This window comes from Pezoporus occidentalis, unplaced genomic scaffold (genome assembly GCF_034315485.1).
Source record: "Pezoporus occidentalis ecotype Australia unplaced genomic scaffold, CSIRO_AGI_Poc_V1 ctg193, whole genome shotgun sequence".
Lineage (NCBI taxonomy): Eukaryota > Metazoa > Chordata > Aves > Psittaciformes > Psittacidae > Pezoporus > Pezoporus occidentalis.
The window spans coordinates 976,679-990,373 of NW_026913782.1; the positions used below are offsets into that span (position 1 = coordinate 976,679).

Sequence of the window (13,695 nt, forward strand, 5' to 3'; positions counted from 1 at the left end):
GATGTGCAGCCGCAGTAGGGAAGGGGTACATCCAGGGACAGATTTCAGGTCCACTCCCTTTTAGGCAGAGGAAACTTGGGGGGGGGGGACGGACGGACAGTTTTACACGGGTGATGCCTGCAATTACACGGGAATTTCACCGAATGCTCCTCTCTGCATTCCCCTATCAAACCTTTACAGTCCTTTCCTGGCTTCAGAGTCACTGTCGCCAGCATGCGCTGTCTTCTACTGACATCTAGGGACAGAGGCTGGAAATCGCAAGCTGGCTGTTCACATGAGCAGTTTAAAACGTATTTAAAATTGGTAAAACTGGTTTGTTTGAGGAGACCAATTATTTGATTGATTTGGGGAAGAAAAGTGCAGGTGCCCCCTACCCCCCCCCCCCCCCCCGAAACGTAAAATAAAACTCTTACATCAGAATTTGTATTTTTAACAACCTTTCGTTGCCCTCTCCCAGTAACTGTTTGTAACACGTCCAATGGCATTTGCTGGGTCTATCCAAGAGAGAATCCTTCTGGTTCATCTGTGGGACAGCTACTGCAATGGGTGTACCACCACGTTCTCCATGGTGCCGTCCCACTGTGATACCCGAGGCTTGCCTCTCTGTACCATGGGGACAGTGCTGTTTGCCTGTCATCTGTGCGAGGGGCCACAAACACAGCTGACAGTTACATCCTGTACCTAAGAAGCACTGCTGTTCTACTTGCAATGTCTGCAGAATTCAGCTACTCATAACGTGAGCCTGGATCATGGGGTTTTTTGCTGCATAATCACAGCAAAGATGGCTTAAAAAGGAAAATAGCATTTATTATCCACACAAGGACTTTTAATCAGACCCCAAATTAATTTCAGAAATGTGCTGTCACATTTCACAGATGCAAAATGTTCTAAAATAGCTGAGACCAAACTTGAGCATGTTATTAGCTTCATCCTAAACCACTGCATTTTGCTTATTCAAGAAACTGGATGATCCTCTTCTATGCAAAATTTTAGACGTAAATCATTCTGGTTCAGAGCTATGACATCCCAGTACAAGTCACAATCCTTCTTTAAGTTGGTTAGTACACACTGTGGTAGAAATTTAAAAGAGAAAATATAACATCAAAGCCAGTTACAAGAGGATGACATACATCACTATTAAATCACACTACTTCTATCTTCCACCCAAAAAAATAACCCTCCTCAGTAATAACGTAACATTAAATTTGTTTTAGAAAACCATACATAAAATAACACTGGTACATTTTACTTCCAAAGATTTTGTTGTCTCAGCTCTCTAACAATACTCCAATACAGGTTAAGACTTGTTCATCAACAGTTCAATCACGGACATGTACCAAACATTAAAAAGGCATGCCAAGCATGAATCCTCTTCTCAGGTTTTCTTCTTTTCAATGTAAACTCGAAAGAATAGGCATGAAGCATCTGTACAGCAAATATCAAACAACTATGTAATTTTTGCCTTATTCACCTCAAAAACTTTCATCTGACAACTGGAGAATTAACCTTCATGTTGCTGTGCATGGACATGTTCCTAACTAAACTGAGTATGGACATATGGAGAGTCTTAGGAGGAAGGCAGACTCTTAGTACTTAATACATCTGAACCTCTAAGACCAATACCACTTCCTTATTGGCAGTGGCACACGAATTTACAGAACACCCTGTGACAATAAACACTGCACACACCAAAAGTGACAGTAACCCCTACTGTGTCCCAAAATAAGCAATAAAAAGGCCCCATTCTATAACTAGCTAAATACTCGTACATACTTTCACACAGTAAGAGGAACTACTGAACCTCTTTAAACGAGGGTGTAACACACGGATCCTGTACACCAGAGCCTTCCAGGAAGACTAAGAAAAAAATACAATTGCTGACTGAACTCAAAGTACCTCTGTCCTATACTGTAAAATTAGAGTAGTACATCCTGTAACAGTGCAGCACATTAGATAAGATCTCACAAAAACTACAAGCAGGGTATCACACTACAGCAAGGATATCCACTTACTGGCAGGTCTGTAAATACCGGTACATCTTCAGGGCAACCACATCCCCATCACAAGAAGTACAGGGCAAAACACAGAGCTCTGCTTTAATTATTGCTTTGTTCAAATATTTAAGCTTCAGCAATGCTTCACAATTTTTATAATGGCTTTACATATATTTAGAACCATAAATGCCAAACTCTCAAGGAAATGTAATTAGGATTTTTAAAGACACAGAAATAACAATGTTATGGAGGTCTTGCAGCTCAGAATCTAAGTTAATGAAAACAGAATTAAGATACAAACTCATTTCCTAAGCTGTTTTGTTTATGAGGTTCCCTCCTCCCTCCCCAAAGTTCTCCAGAATAGAACACTTTTCATTTAGGCTCTGCGAGACTGTCGTGCAGGAAGTAGGTTTAGCAAAGCCACTGAACCAATGGGTAGTACACACACACAATCCAGGCACTACTCTTTTCAGAGATTCTTTCACTTGAGAAAATTACTGCTCATCTGCCCACAGTTGCGCTCTTCATGCTCATCTCAAACACATGACCACATTTAGCAGACCACAGGTAGAGATCAAGGGCCTGACAATTCACACAAGAGGAAATAGGCAGCTCACAGATCCAAATTACTCAATCTTCTACAAATAAGGACTGTTACCACCATTTGAGAAGCAACGGTTTCACTGTTCATAGCTGCATTTAGTAGATGTAGGCTCTGAACAGACAATTCCATGAATTTATGCAATCCCTTACTCTAGAAAAGGCAGCTACAACAGCCTAATACAGCTAGGCACAGCAAGGCTGTGAATTTATAACAGCAGTTCCTACAGCTCGCTGCAGCTTGTGGTTAAGCCTAGAGAAGGCAACCTTGATTTGGAGATCTGTAGAACACAGACTTCACAATATTCCCACAAAAAGAAGCCACCATTCTTTGCAGTCTCAGCTTCCCCAGTCATGAGTCCTTCTAGTGGGTTTAAAAACATTAAAAATGTTTTCCATTGTTAGCTCCCTTTTACTGCCTCCACAATTACGGGCCACATCCTTTACCATTTTTCAATCTCTTTTTGAATAGATGGAAAGATTGAAACCTGCCATCACTGTGAAAACAGGTTTTCATGGAAGTAACAGAAGCATTTATTTCCCAATGTCTCCCACGTTTTTCAGCTGTCTTGAAAAAGGGATATATATTCCAAATAGGCTGAGCTTTGACAAAGAAGTTTCAGCATAAGATAAAACATGAAATTATTGAAGCCTTTCCTCTAGAACATGCAGAGAGGCTTGGGTTTATAACAAGGTGTCCTGGGTTCAGCAGTAGCAGTCATTTTTTTCCTCCTTCGTAGCTGGTGCAGTGCTGTGGTTTTGACTTTCGGCCTGGGAACAGTGCTGATAACACCGATGTTTTAGTTGTTGTTCAGTAATGTTTAGTCTGATCAAGAACTTCCTGAGTCTCATGCTCTGCCAGGGAGGAGGGGAAGCTGGGAGGAAGCAGAGACAGGACACCTGACCCAAACTAACCAAAGAGGTATCCCATACCAGAGCACATCATGCCCAGTATAGAAACTGGGAGCAGTTACCCGGAAGGGCTAAATCACTGCTCGGGTCAGGCTGGGTATCGTCCAGCAGGTGAGGAGCAGTTGTATTCTCTTCCCTTGTTATTTCCCTTATCATTATTGGCGGTAGCAGCAGTGGTTTGTGTTATACCTTTGTTACTGGACTGTTTTTTTCTCAACCCACGGGAGTTACATTCTTTCAATTCTCCTACCCGTCCCTCTGGGAACAGGGGGAGGAAGGGGAGGGAGTGAGCGAGTGGCTGCGTGGTTCTGGGTTGCCAGCTGCCATGACACAAGGCTAGTTACAATCTTATAGAGACACTGTTCTAGTTTAAAATACAGTGACAAAAAATTCTGCTTTCCCTCTAAAAGCTTGTTTGTTACAAATCCCGTCTATTTAAACTTCTAACATGTTACTTATTCCCTCTCCTTTTAATTTTGTATCTTATAGGTCAAAACACTAGAACATAAAACTTGAGCCAGCTTTCAACTGCAAGGCTCCTCCTATCAGATAGGACTTAAATAAGGAGGAAGAAAAAGGTTTTTCTAACTTATTCCAAGCAGAATGACTATGAAGAAATGACTCAAGCTTAGGTAGCAAAAGTTAGTGGAATGCCATCTGAAATGAAGAGTGATTCAGTAACACATGACTCTTGCTAATCATTCGTTAATTTCCAATTCAAAACCCACTTAGAAGTACTAATGTAATACCAGTGAAACTAGGAGAAGATACTGCTTGGTTTTCCTCTTGGGCTTAAATGAGAATATCAGTTTTTCTGGCATTTGATAAAATGAAAATCACCAAGTGCTATGTACCCCCAAATACTTAATTCCTTTAACATTTATGAATCAGGACTAGGTAAACTTGCAATGACTTTATTCTGCTAATGTGCAAGACTTGCGTAACACTTATGCCTGGGATATTTGTTCTGTGTGTATTCCACATTTTCCTGTAGGCATTCCCTCCTCCTCTTGAACACATTATACCTTAACAGTGTACCATCTTCTGAAACATCCTTTCTCTGGAAGAGTTAAGATCTGTAACACCAGGCAGAATTTTGTGGAGATTGAGACACTGGATTCTTACAGGTGGAATTGTCTAGACCAGACAGAGAAAGAAATTGTCATGTGAATGCTCTAAAATGCTCCCCAAATTGTTTCTAGTGCCATAAAGGTTCATTCCTGAATTCAGAAATGTAACAACAGAAGCAAAAGGCCCGTATGAGTTAAAATTAAGCATTTCTATTTAAAAAGGCAATCATGAACAGGAAACTAAGTATATGCACAGGTGATACTCAGTAATGCAGTTTAGCCTAGTCTTGGTGTTTACTTAGGTAGTCATCAATTCTTTTTTCTAAGTTATGAATTGGTCTTAGCAATGTCTCTTTCTTCCTTTCCAGAGAATCAATATGATATTACAAGAAGTTTTTTTAACGTTTCCCACTATAGTTATGGTTTCCTAGTTCAGCATGTTTTGAATTGTTTCAGAGAAAATTTCCAAGTCTATCTGACAAGTAAGGTAAGATCTGCATGTTTCACCAAATGAAGGCATTTTGTTCTGTAAAGAGGCATGTCTTAAAAGCAGAATACCAAATGCTGGCAGCTAACTGGAACTACATGAAAATTGTGGTGGAGCAAACCTGTTCTAACTTCAGGTAACACTGAATGCATTGCCTGTGAGAAAAGTAAACTAACCCAGCCTTCTATAGTAACACCCAAACCCCATAACAAACCCCTCCATATTAACCATTAATCACAGCAAACTTGATACCAGGAATAACAAAGGTTATTGTGGAGCCTGTTACCTTCCTTCCTTCTGAGCTAATCAAAGCACTCTGCTTGCCAATATTAAATGCACAGTCATGGTAGAAGCCAGCTCAATGCCTTTCCTTCACTCAGTGACACAGGAAATAAAACATTTGAAGGAAGTACATGGGATTTTCTGGGAGTGCTATGTAAGACCTAAACCTTTGGCATGTTCCCAGTAATAGCCTTAAGGAGGTCAGCTTATTTTAATCTTACTATGCCTAACACTAATACATCATAGTCACTGCAGTAAAATTTAGAGAAGATCCGGTTACTTACTCAGCAAACAATTTATGTCATATCATGCTGCTACTAAGATACACCTACACTAAAGACTTTAAAGCTCTAGTCTTACAGCTACAGGGTAAGATCACATCAAGCTAATCTACTGATTAATTAACTAATACTTCATCAGGTAGATTTTCCCATTTATTCAATCAGCCCTGAGACATAATGCTTGCTGCAAAACAGTTCAGCCATTCTTTAGTAAGGCTGCTGTGCTAGCTTAAAACTTAAGCTAAAGCATTTCAGATATCCCAGAAAATATATGAATAAACTTTTATTTTTATGCATCAAGACACACTATTTTAATACAACCCACACATTTTAAGTCAGGTGGAGAGTACTAAACTGAACAATCATCACTAAAACATTTCCATTGGAAATGTGTTAAAGTTCTCATGTGTCTTCATAACCACCTTACTGAAGTTTTCTTATGCGTTTCTGGGCTACACACCACATGTTTCACACAGTCATGCAAATCTGAATCAAGTTTTAAACGTCCAGGTAACAGGGAAGTCCATTCACTGCAAAGATTCATTTTCAGAGAAAAGCCAAACAAGCAGGGTTCTTCATGAGAGTACAGGTATTTTAGAAACCATGAACTTTCAGTTGTTCTTCCTTGACAATGCCAATCTAAAGGAGAAAAGCAACACATTTCAGTAAAGCTGATATGCTTGGGATATTACAGTGATATCAAGTTACCATAATCTTATACTTTCATTAAAAATACTGCAACACAGTATATAGTCAATAAAGCAGTTTCCTAGTTTCTGGAATGCTTCTGGGCCAAGCAGAAAAACTGACTACATAAAGAAGAAAATCTTATCAGATATCTGACTTGTTCTGTAGTCCTAGCACTTCGTCTTTGACAGTGTTAACACCTCTGCCTCATGATTGCCATCAGTAAGCATCTTTCCTCTACAGGGTTTGCAGTCTCAAAATTGTGGTTTGCATCAAACACTCGATTTTATAAATGGAGACCTCGCGTTGCGCTGGCAAAGAACAAGTGCAATCCTGTAGCAAGGTAAACACATTCTACAGTGCACTGATTCTTACCACAGGTTTACTCTCGTTCTGCAAGCGTCATTTTACTTTTTGGCTGAAAACACAAAGGAACTATAGTGACATCTTTAGCTGGTTAACTAACATCAGTGCCACCTGTCACCGTAATTCTTCCAGAGAACTTTAGGTATTTATCTGCAGTCCCTCACCTCCAAGAGGAATTGGCAAATGTTCTTCCTCTGGTCACCTTGAAGCTGGATAACTTCACCGTATTCGGGATGTTCAATCACAGTACCATTACAAGCAAATTTCTAGAGAGAAACATTCACATTGTCAGACATCTGCTGTACATTACGATTTCGCTTAGCAAGTCTTTTCAGCAGGATTTTGTCACAGACGCTGCACACTAAATTCTGATGCCAAGCAAGGCAAAGGCTAGATCTGTTTTACGCTGGGGTTGGTATATCTGCTGATACATACAGACATGAACTAAACTGCTGATGGTAAATTCAAGCAAAGACAGCATTGGCGACTGTGCAGAAGGAACTGGCCAATGCTCATCACAAGAAAAGAAAATAAAGTTGTAAGATACAGCCTTTCAGCTCCACACCGTTTTAAATAAGTATTTTTTATCCTGGAGAACTCAAAGTCTCCATTTTCAACAGCAACACAGCTTATGACAGAAGCAGGAATGCAAAAACAGTTCTATTCTAACCTGATTTTATTCTTTACATCAAAGCAGCCAGGTATCTGTGAATTTAATGAAACATTCAGAATGCATTTTATTTACTTCTTTATCGGAAAAAACACTAAACTTTTTAGCAAAAAAATCAGTGTCACTAGACCCTGACAGGAGTTATGAGAAAGACAGGGAAAGGGATCAATCTGAATATGAAAGTGATGTGCACTGGCAAGAGTGAAATAAAACAAATATTGTTATCTCTTATTCAAATCTATCATACTCCTTTACATAATATATTTATTACCAAATCAAATCAGTAACTTTACCTTTTTGAAAGCTTTCACAAGTTTCTTCTTGTCATAATCATCTGCAATCCCCTGAACAGTTGTCAGTGTCTTTCTTCCGTTCCGTTGCTGGATCCTTATATGAATGTAATCCTCAGTCCCCGCCGGGAGTAAGTCGTCACCCTTTGTTGCATCAGCAAAGGGGTCTGTGGGAGTTACAAACACATAATGTTTAAATATATCCTTAAAAATCAGAGCACTGCTTTCTCCAGCTGTATTAAGTCTCACTAGGCTACTGTCTCAACACAGCGCTCTCAACTGTCATGCATCTGGTGCCTTCAATGCCCTCCTGGATACAAACCATTTTCAGCAACAGTTTCAATTTACTTCACTATTCCTTGCAAACTGCAAAACCTGAAGCTTCTAAAACTGAAAACATGGTTTCGAGAGAACATCATATGCACCTTAAGTTTTAGATGGCCACATGCATTTTAAGGGCAATCCTGTCTTTCATCAGATCAGCTGATAAGTAGACAATAAAGAAGCTCCTGTACACAGCCTCCCTTTACAGAGCAGAAGTCTTACACTGTGACAACCACACTACCAGCATTTTAAGGCATGGCTGTAATTCTTGGCTACTAATACAAACAAAACACAGCCACAGACACTCAGAAGTGTCAGAGGCTGGCTGTAACCCAGCACCCCTCTGCCAGTCAGTAATTTTAGGCAAGAATTGTAGCAAAATTAATTCAGAGTGACTGAGACAGTTGTCAAATTCTTCCAAGCTTACATTGATCTAGCACAGGTGAAACAGGAAGCATTTAAGAAGACTTTCTGGGTTATACTTCTTATTCTCCATGAAAACATATTTAACACACTATAAAGAAATTTTATGGCCCAACAACTTTCCTAATCAGCCACTTCAAATAAACCTTGAAGAATGAAGTGCTTTTAAGTATTATTTTTTAAGATAAATCACAAGTAATTTTTTGATACTAATCAGAATATTGCAAAGTCTGATCTTCAAGAAGTATAGGTTCAACAGCCACCTATGCTACAACGTCCCAAACTTCCATCCAAAGCACAAACCTAAACACACCAATACAGTTTTGCCACACACTCAAAGCAAGCGCCCCAAAAGGGTAAGACTTCAGCAGAAACAGCAACAGTACTTCAGCTGCAGACACACTGACCTATGTAGAAACAAGAAGGACAAGAGCATTAAAGGCACTGCAAGCAGGATGAGGATGCAAGCACCACAAGGAACAAGTACAGCACTGGGAAGCTTGACTGGCTTAATTCCTATTATGGTCAAAACACACTGTGAACCATGGTCTGTGGGGCAAACACTAACATAAAATTCCAGTAGGAAAAAAGGAGGGGATTCAGGCATGAATTTCACTTGCCAGAGTTTAGGATTCTAGGCTGGTGATGAGCCAGCACGGCAGGTGTTAACAGTGGATCGCTTCAAACAGATCCTATGGGCAGCACCTTCCTAAGGGCAGGGTCAGCTCCTAAATCGTGACTAACAGAACTTTCTCGTACAAGTTACAAGTGCAGAAGATGAGAAACAAAACTTGCAGCCAAAACCCTGACAACGTTATCGTATGAAGTGTTAACCTGCTCGTTTCTGTCACCCATAGATAAGAAGAACCACGGCACAGCGTGGTAAACTTCCCTGTTAATACAGCAGAAATTACCTACCTTCTGTACAGCTCAAACTACAGAACCTACAGCCTCGGCAAGGCATGGGCCAGGTTCTGGGGGCATTGTTATGGATGAGGCAGCAAATCAACAAGCAACTGGAACTGAGGAAATTATTCCCTTCTCAGTAGAGCACATGAACCTCAGGCTCCCTCTGTCCACAAAGGCCACAACTCCCGGGCTGCACCCGCTTCAGCATCACCTCGGAGGCCGGGGCACCGACGCTCGAACCGCACCGGGGCCCTAGGGAACAGGGCCGGGGGCCGAGGACGGGGTGACCGGGGCCAGCCGAGGGGGACCACTGTGGGTCTCTGTGCGGCACACGGGGGTGCCGGCGGCTCTTACCGAAGGACTGGAGGTTCTGGATAGATGACATGCGACTCTGCGGCGAGAGGCTGGAGCAGCGGGGAAAAGGCCGCGGCTGGGTGCTCACGGGTCACGGCTCCGCAGTGCCGGCGGGGCGGGGATCGGAGGAGGGATAACAAAAGCGGAGGGAGGGCGGCGAGCCTGAGAGGGAAGGAAAGGGGAGGGAAAGGCGGAGAAGGGCGAGAAAGGAGAAGCAAGCGCGAAGAGGAAGGAAGAGCGGCCGGAGCCCACGGCCCGGCACCCGCCCCGCAGCGCCGTTAACGGGCAGCGGCCGCCGGTCCCCCTCACAAAATGGCGGCTGACCCCGCCCCGGTGAGGGGTCGCGGTACCCAGTGCGCACCGTGCCCAATGGCCGCCGCCTGAGGAGGCTGGCGGTGGCGGTGGCGGTGGCTAGTGGTCACGGTAGGGTTGTGTGCCCGCACGTCCCTGCCTTCCCCAGGCGGGGAACGGAGCCCCACAGGAGCCCATCGTTCCCTCGCCGTGCTGCGCGCCCGCAGGACGTGGCAGGCCTCCGGGAGAGACCCCGATGGGGGCTTCCCTTCACCACAGTATCACAGCATGCTAGAGATTGGAAAGATCTAGTCCAATTCCCCTGCCGGAGCAGGAACACCTAGTGTTACACAGGAATGTGTCCAGGCGGGTTTTGAATGTCTCCAGGGAAGGAGACTCCACAACCTCCCTGGGCAGCCTGTTCCAGTGCGCTATCACCCTCACTGAGAAGAAGTTTCTTCTCAAGTTTAAGTGGAACCTCTTGTGTTCCAGTTTGTACCCATTACCCCTTGTCCTATCATTGTTTGCCACTGAGTAGAGCCTGGCTCCATCCTCGTGACACTCCCCCTTTATATATTTATAGACACTTATAAGGTCACCCCTCAGTCTCCTCTTCTCCAAGCTATAGAGACCCAGCTCCCTCAGTCTTTCCTCATAAGGGAGATGCTCCACTCCCTTAATCATCTTGGTTGCCCTGCGCTGGACTCTCTCCAGCAGCTCCCTGTCCTTCTTGAACTGAGGGGCCCAGAACTGGACACAATATTCCAGATGGGGTCTCACCAGGGCAGAGTAGAGGGGAAGGAGGACCTCTCTCGACCTACTAACCACCGCCCTTCTAATACACCCCAGGATGCCATTGGCCTTCTTGGCCACAGGGGCACAGTGTTGGCTCCCTTCATGCTTGGGTGCTGCTGTTTGCTGGCCTCCCTTCGTGTGGCGTCAAGCTGATCTGAAATGGTGCTTCCCCCTTCCTCAGTCAAACATAGCATTCTCCTGAAGAAACTGGCTGCTTATGGCCTGCATGGGTGGATTCTCTTGTCTTTGGGGCAGAGCCCAAATGGTATCACATCCAGTTGGTGACCATCACTAGCGGTGTCCCTCAGGGCTCAGTGTTAGGGCCAGTCTTGTTTAATATCTTCAGTGATTATTATTAGGGCCGGTTGATCTGGAGGCTCTGCAGGGAGATCTGGACAGGCTGGATCCATGGGCTGTGGCCAAAGGGGTGAGGTTCAAGAAGGCAAAGTGCTGGGTCCTGCAGTTGGGCCACAACCGCCCCATGCAGTGCTGCAGGCTTGGGCTGGAAACTGCTCATGGGAAAGGACCTGCAGGTGCTGAATGATGGAGCTGAACATGAGCAGCTTGTGCCCAGGAAGCCACCAGCATCCTGGCCTGGATCAGCACCACTGCGGCAGCAGGGCCAGGGCAGGGATTGTGCCCCTGTGCTGGGCACAGCCTGGGTGCCACCATGCTACAATGACTTTGTAGAGGCTCAGTAACTTACTTGCACTGGCACAATTGCCAGAAGCTCTATTTCTCCTTCTTTTTTTGGCTTTTATACCAAGCTTCAGTCCTCTTAAACCAAAGTGCTATTTCTCTTCAATGCTCCAAGGCCTGGATCAGCACTGCAGTACCTTAATGCATGTCACTGTGCATTGGTCTAAGAAAGTTTCTGGTCCTGGCACTCTGAAAACAAGCTTTAATTTTCAGGGAAAGCAAGGCCATTTGCCATCATACAAAACCTCTGCTCACCCTTTGCTGCCATTGCTGATGAAGGCTTTCCTGCAGTATGGACTGTAGAGAAGGGTTGTCTGACCCCTTCCCAAGCAAAGGCACCAATGGGACAGTAATGGGAGGATGGGGAGACGCTGATTAGAGAGCTTGAGGTGCCTGCTTCAGTCACAGAGGGCATGGCATGGTTTGGACAATGTGGATCCAGGATGCAGATCTGGACACTGTGAAACCTTCTGGGCAGGGTGAGCAAGCTCAGAACACCCAGCCTCAGGGACACGTCCCAGGATGTCTCCAGCACCTCTCTCAGAGACATTACATTACAACTAATGGGGGGGGGGGGATTTTGCCTCTGATGCATTTTTGCAAATCCTATATATTTGTGCAAAATTCTGTTGTCTGTTTTGCTCTCCCATGAAACTTTTCCCTTTTTTGCCCCAGCCACTGGTTTTTGTTACCTTGGCTGGGCCAGTTCCTCTGTCTGTGGGACACTGCGATGAACCAGGTCAATGTTTGAGTTAAAACATAAACTCAAAGGTTAAAACCTCACATCCACTCCACTTACATACTCCTGCAACGGTTGTGCTGGGGCAATCCAACAGGACAAAGGCTGGGGCCAGGCCTAGCCATGGATGAGAGGACAGTGGGTGTTGAGACACAAACCCCAAGCCCGAAGCCACAGGTCTGGGTGCGTTTTTTGCTGACTGTGGCAATTCTTGTGCTTAATTTGGATCTTCATGTATTTAAAATAGTATTTACTTCTCACTACAGGGTTTACCTGGGCCTATGGGTGATTTGTGGAATTCATCCTGCAGTTTACAGCAAAAGAGATTTGGTTTCTGGGAAACAGCAAAGCTCCTTTATAAACCAAGAAGATGTGACTGTTGTTCATCACGGTTTCATTTTAAGGACCATTCTTAAGTGCAAACCTTAATAACTGCAGAGGGAATGGAAACAAACCCTAATTGCACAGCTTGGCATGCACTGGGCAGCAATTAAAACAAAGGTGGTGGCCAACAAGCTTATCATTCCCTTGGCAGTGGGCCACAATGGCCATATGGGATCGCTGTGGGGCTGCATCATTGCAGCATCATCTGCTGCCCTCCTCAGGGGGAGCTTTGCACCAAACTTTGGCCCCTATGGGCAGGCATAGGAGATGTGCTTCTGCTTTTGCCCCCTGGCAGCTGTCCTGAGGGCCTTTGTCCTGACTGAGTCCTTCCCATTGCTGCTGAGCAGCCACTCATGGTGATAGACCTATGAAAGCCCTGTTGTGAGAGCTTCCAGCCACACCAGAGTGCAAAGGCAGGCCAAGCACAACAGTAAACAAAAGGTAGCAGCAATTAAAATAGAGCTAAAACCTAAGCGGGGTTGTTCCTTAGGCTGTTACATTTCAGTTTATGGCTAATCACCCTAGAGCTGAGGCTGGAGTTAATCTCATTTGCTAATAGCTATTAGACATCAGGGTTTAAGCAATGGATTAGGAATGAGACTCTTGCCTTTCCATGACTAATGTATAAGCTGGCAACTATTGTGCTGGAAAAGCAAAATATCATCTCTATCTTGATCATGGCTTCAAGCTATTTAAGTGTAATACTTGCACAACCTGGTTATGAATTGCAATTAAAGATCCCTTCGCTTGCCTTTTACTGCATTCAGTTCATCTGTCAGGCTGTATGTGACTCATTAGAGGTTATTTATGACTGGGTAAAATGCAAGGAATAAAACCAGGAACTCACAGGCATGCAGATGAAAACTATGACATAGTGAAGCCAAAAACTGTCACCCTGGTGCAGAACGGCACCTTCACTGGGTACTTTCTGAAGTACCTTGGCTGCCCTTTAGGAGCAAGGAGTAACCCAGCCTAACGGGAGACACTCTGTTATTCCAGAGAACTGCTGTATGGAAGTATGGGCTGGGAATGCCCTGTCTTGCATCAGCGAAACAGGTCAACTGCACTTGGGAAGAGTGGCTGGAGAGTGACTGTCCCCCTGAGCTCGGCCCTTCTGAAGCCACACCTCAAATCCTGT

The 13,695-nt window shown here is 44.2% G+C and overlaps 1 protein-coding gene across 2 annotated transcripts; it reads right to left on the reverse strand.

The window, feature by feature from the left end:
- Positions 1 to 786: 786 nt before the first annotated feature.
- EIF1B (eukaryotic translation initiation factor 1B) lies at positions 787 to 9,969 on the reverse strand. 2 transcript variants are annotated; one of them, XR_009964479.1, is made up of 5 exons: positions 9,650 to 9,969; positions 7,643 to 7,806; positions 6,844 to 6,945; positions 6,087 to 6,265; positions 787 to 4,643 (listed from the first exon to the last, which is right to left on the reverse strand). XR_009964479.1 is itself a non-coding variant. In XM_062617190.1 (4 exons), exons 1-4 carry the CDS (start codon positions 9,678 to 9,680, stop codon positions 6,221 to 6,223), a joined length of 342 nt encoding a protein of 113 aa, XP_062473174.1. In that variant the 5' UTR covers positions 9,681 to 9,969; the 3' UTR covers positions 787 to 6,220. The 2 variants fall into 2 exon arrangements, 1 of the variants encoding a protein (XP_062473174.1); XM_062617190.1 differs by having other exon boundaries at positions 787 to 6,265.
- Between the last annotated feature and the right edge of the window lie 3,726 nt (positions 9,970 to 13,695).

Bases quoted from the DNA above. Each gene is read 5' to 3' on its own strand.
- EIF1B (XM_062617190.1), bottom strand. From the start codon at position 9,680: ATGTCATCTATCCAGAACCTCCAGTCCTTCG. The intron at 7,807-9,649 runs GTAAGAGCCGCC...TAACTCCCACAG, and splicing joins CCAGAACCTCCAGTCCTTCG to ACCCCTTTGCTGATGCAACA. The intron at 6,946-7,642 runs GTAAAGTTACTG...GTTTCTCTCTAG, and splicing joins TTGTGAAAGCTTTCAAAAAG to AAATTTGCTTGTAATGGTAC.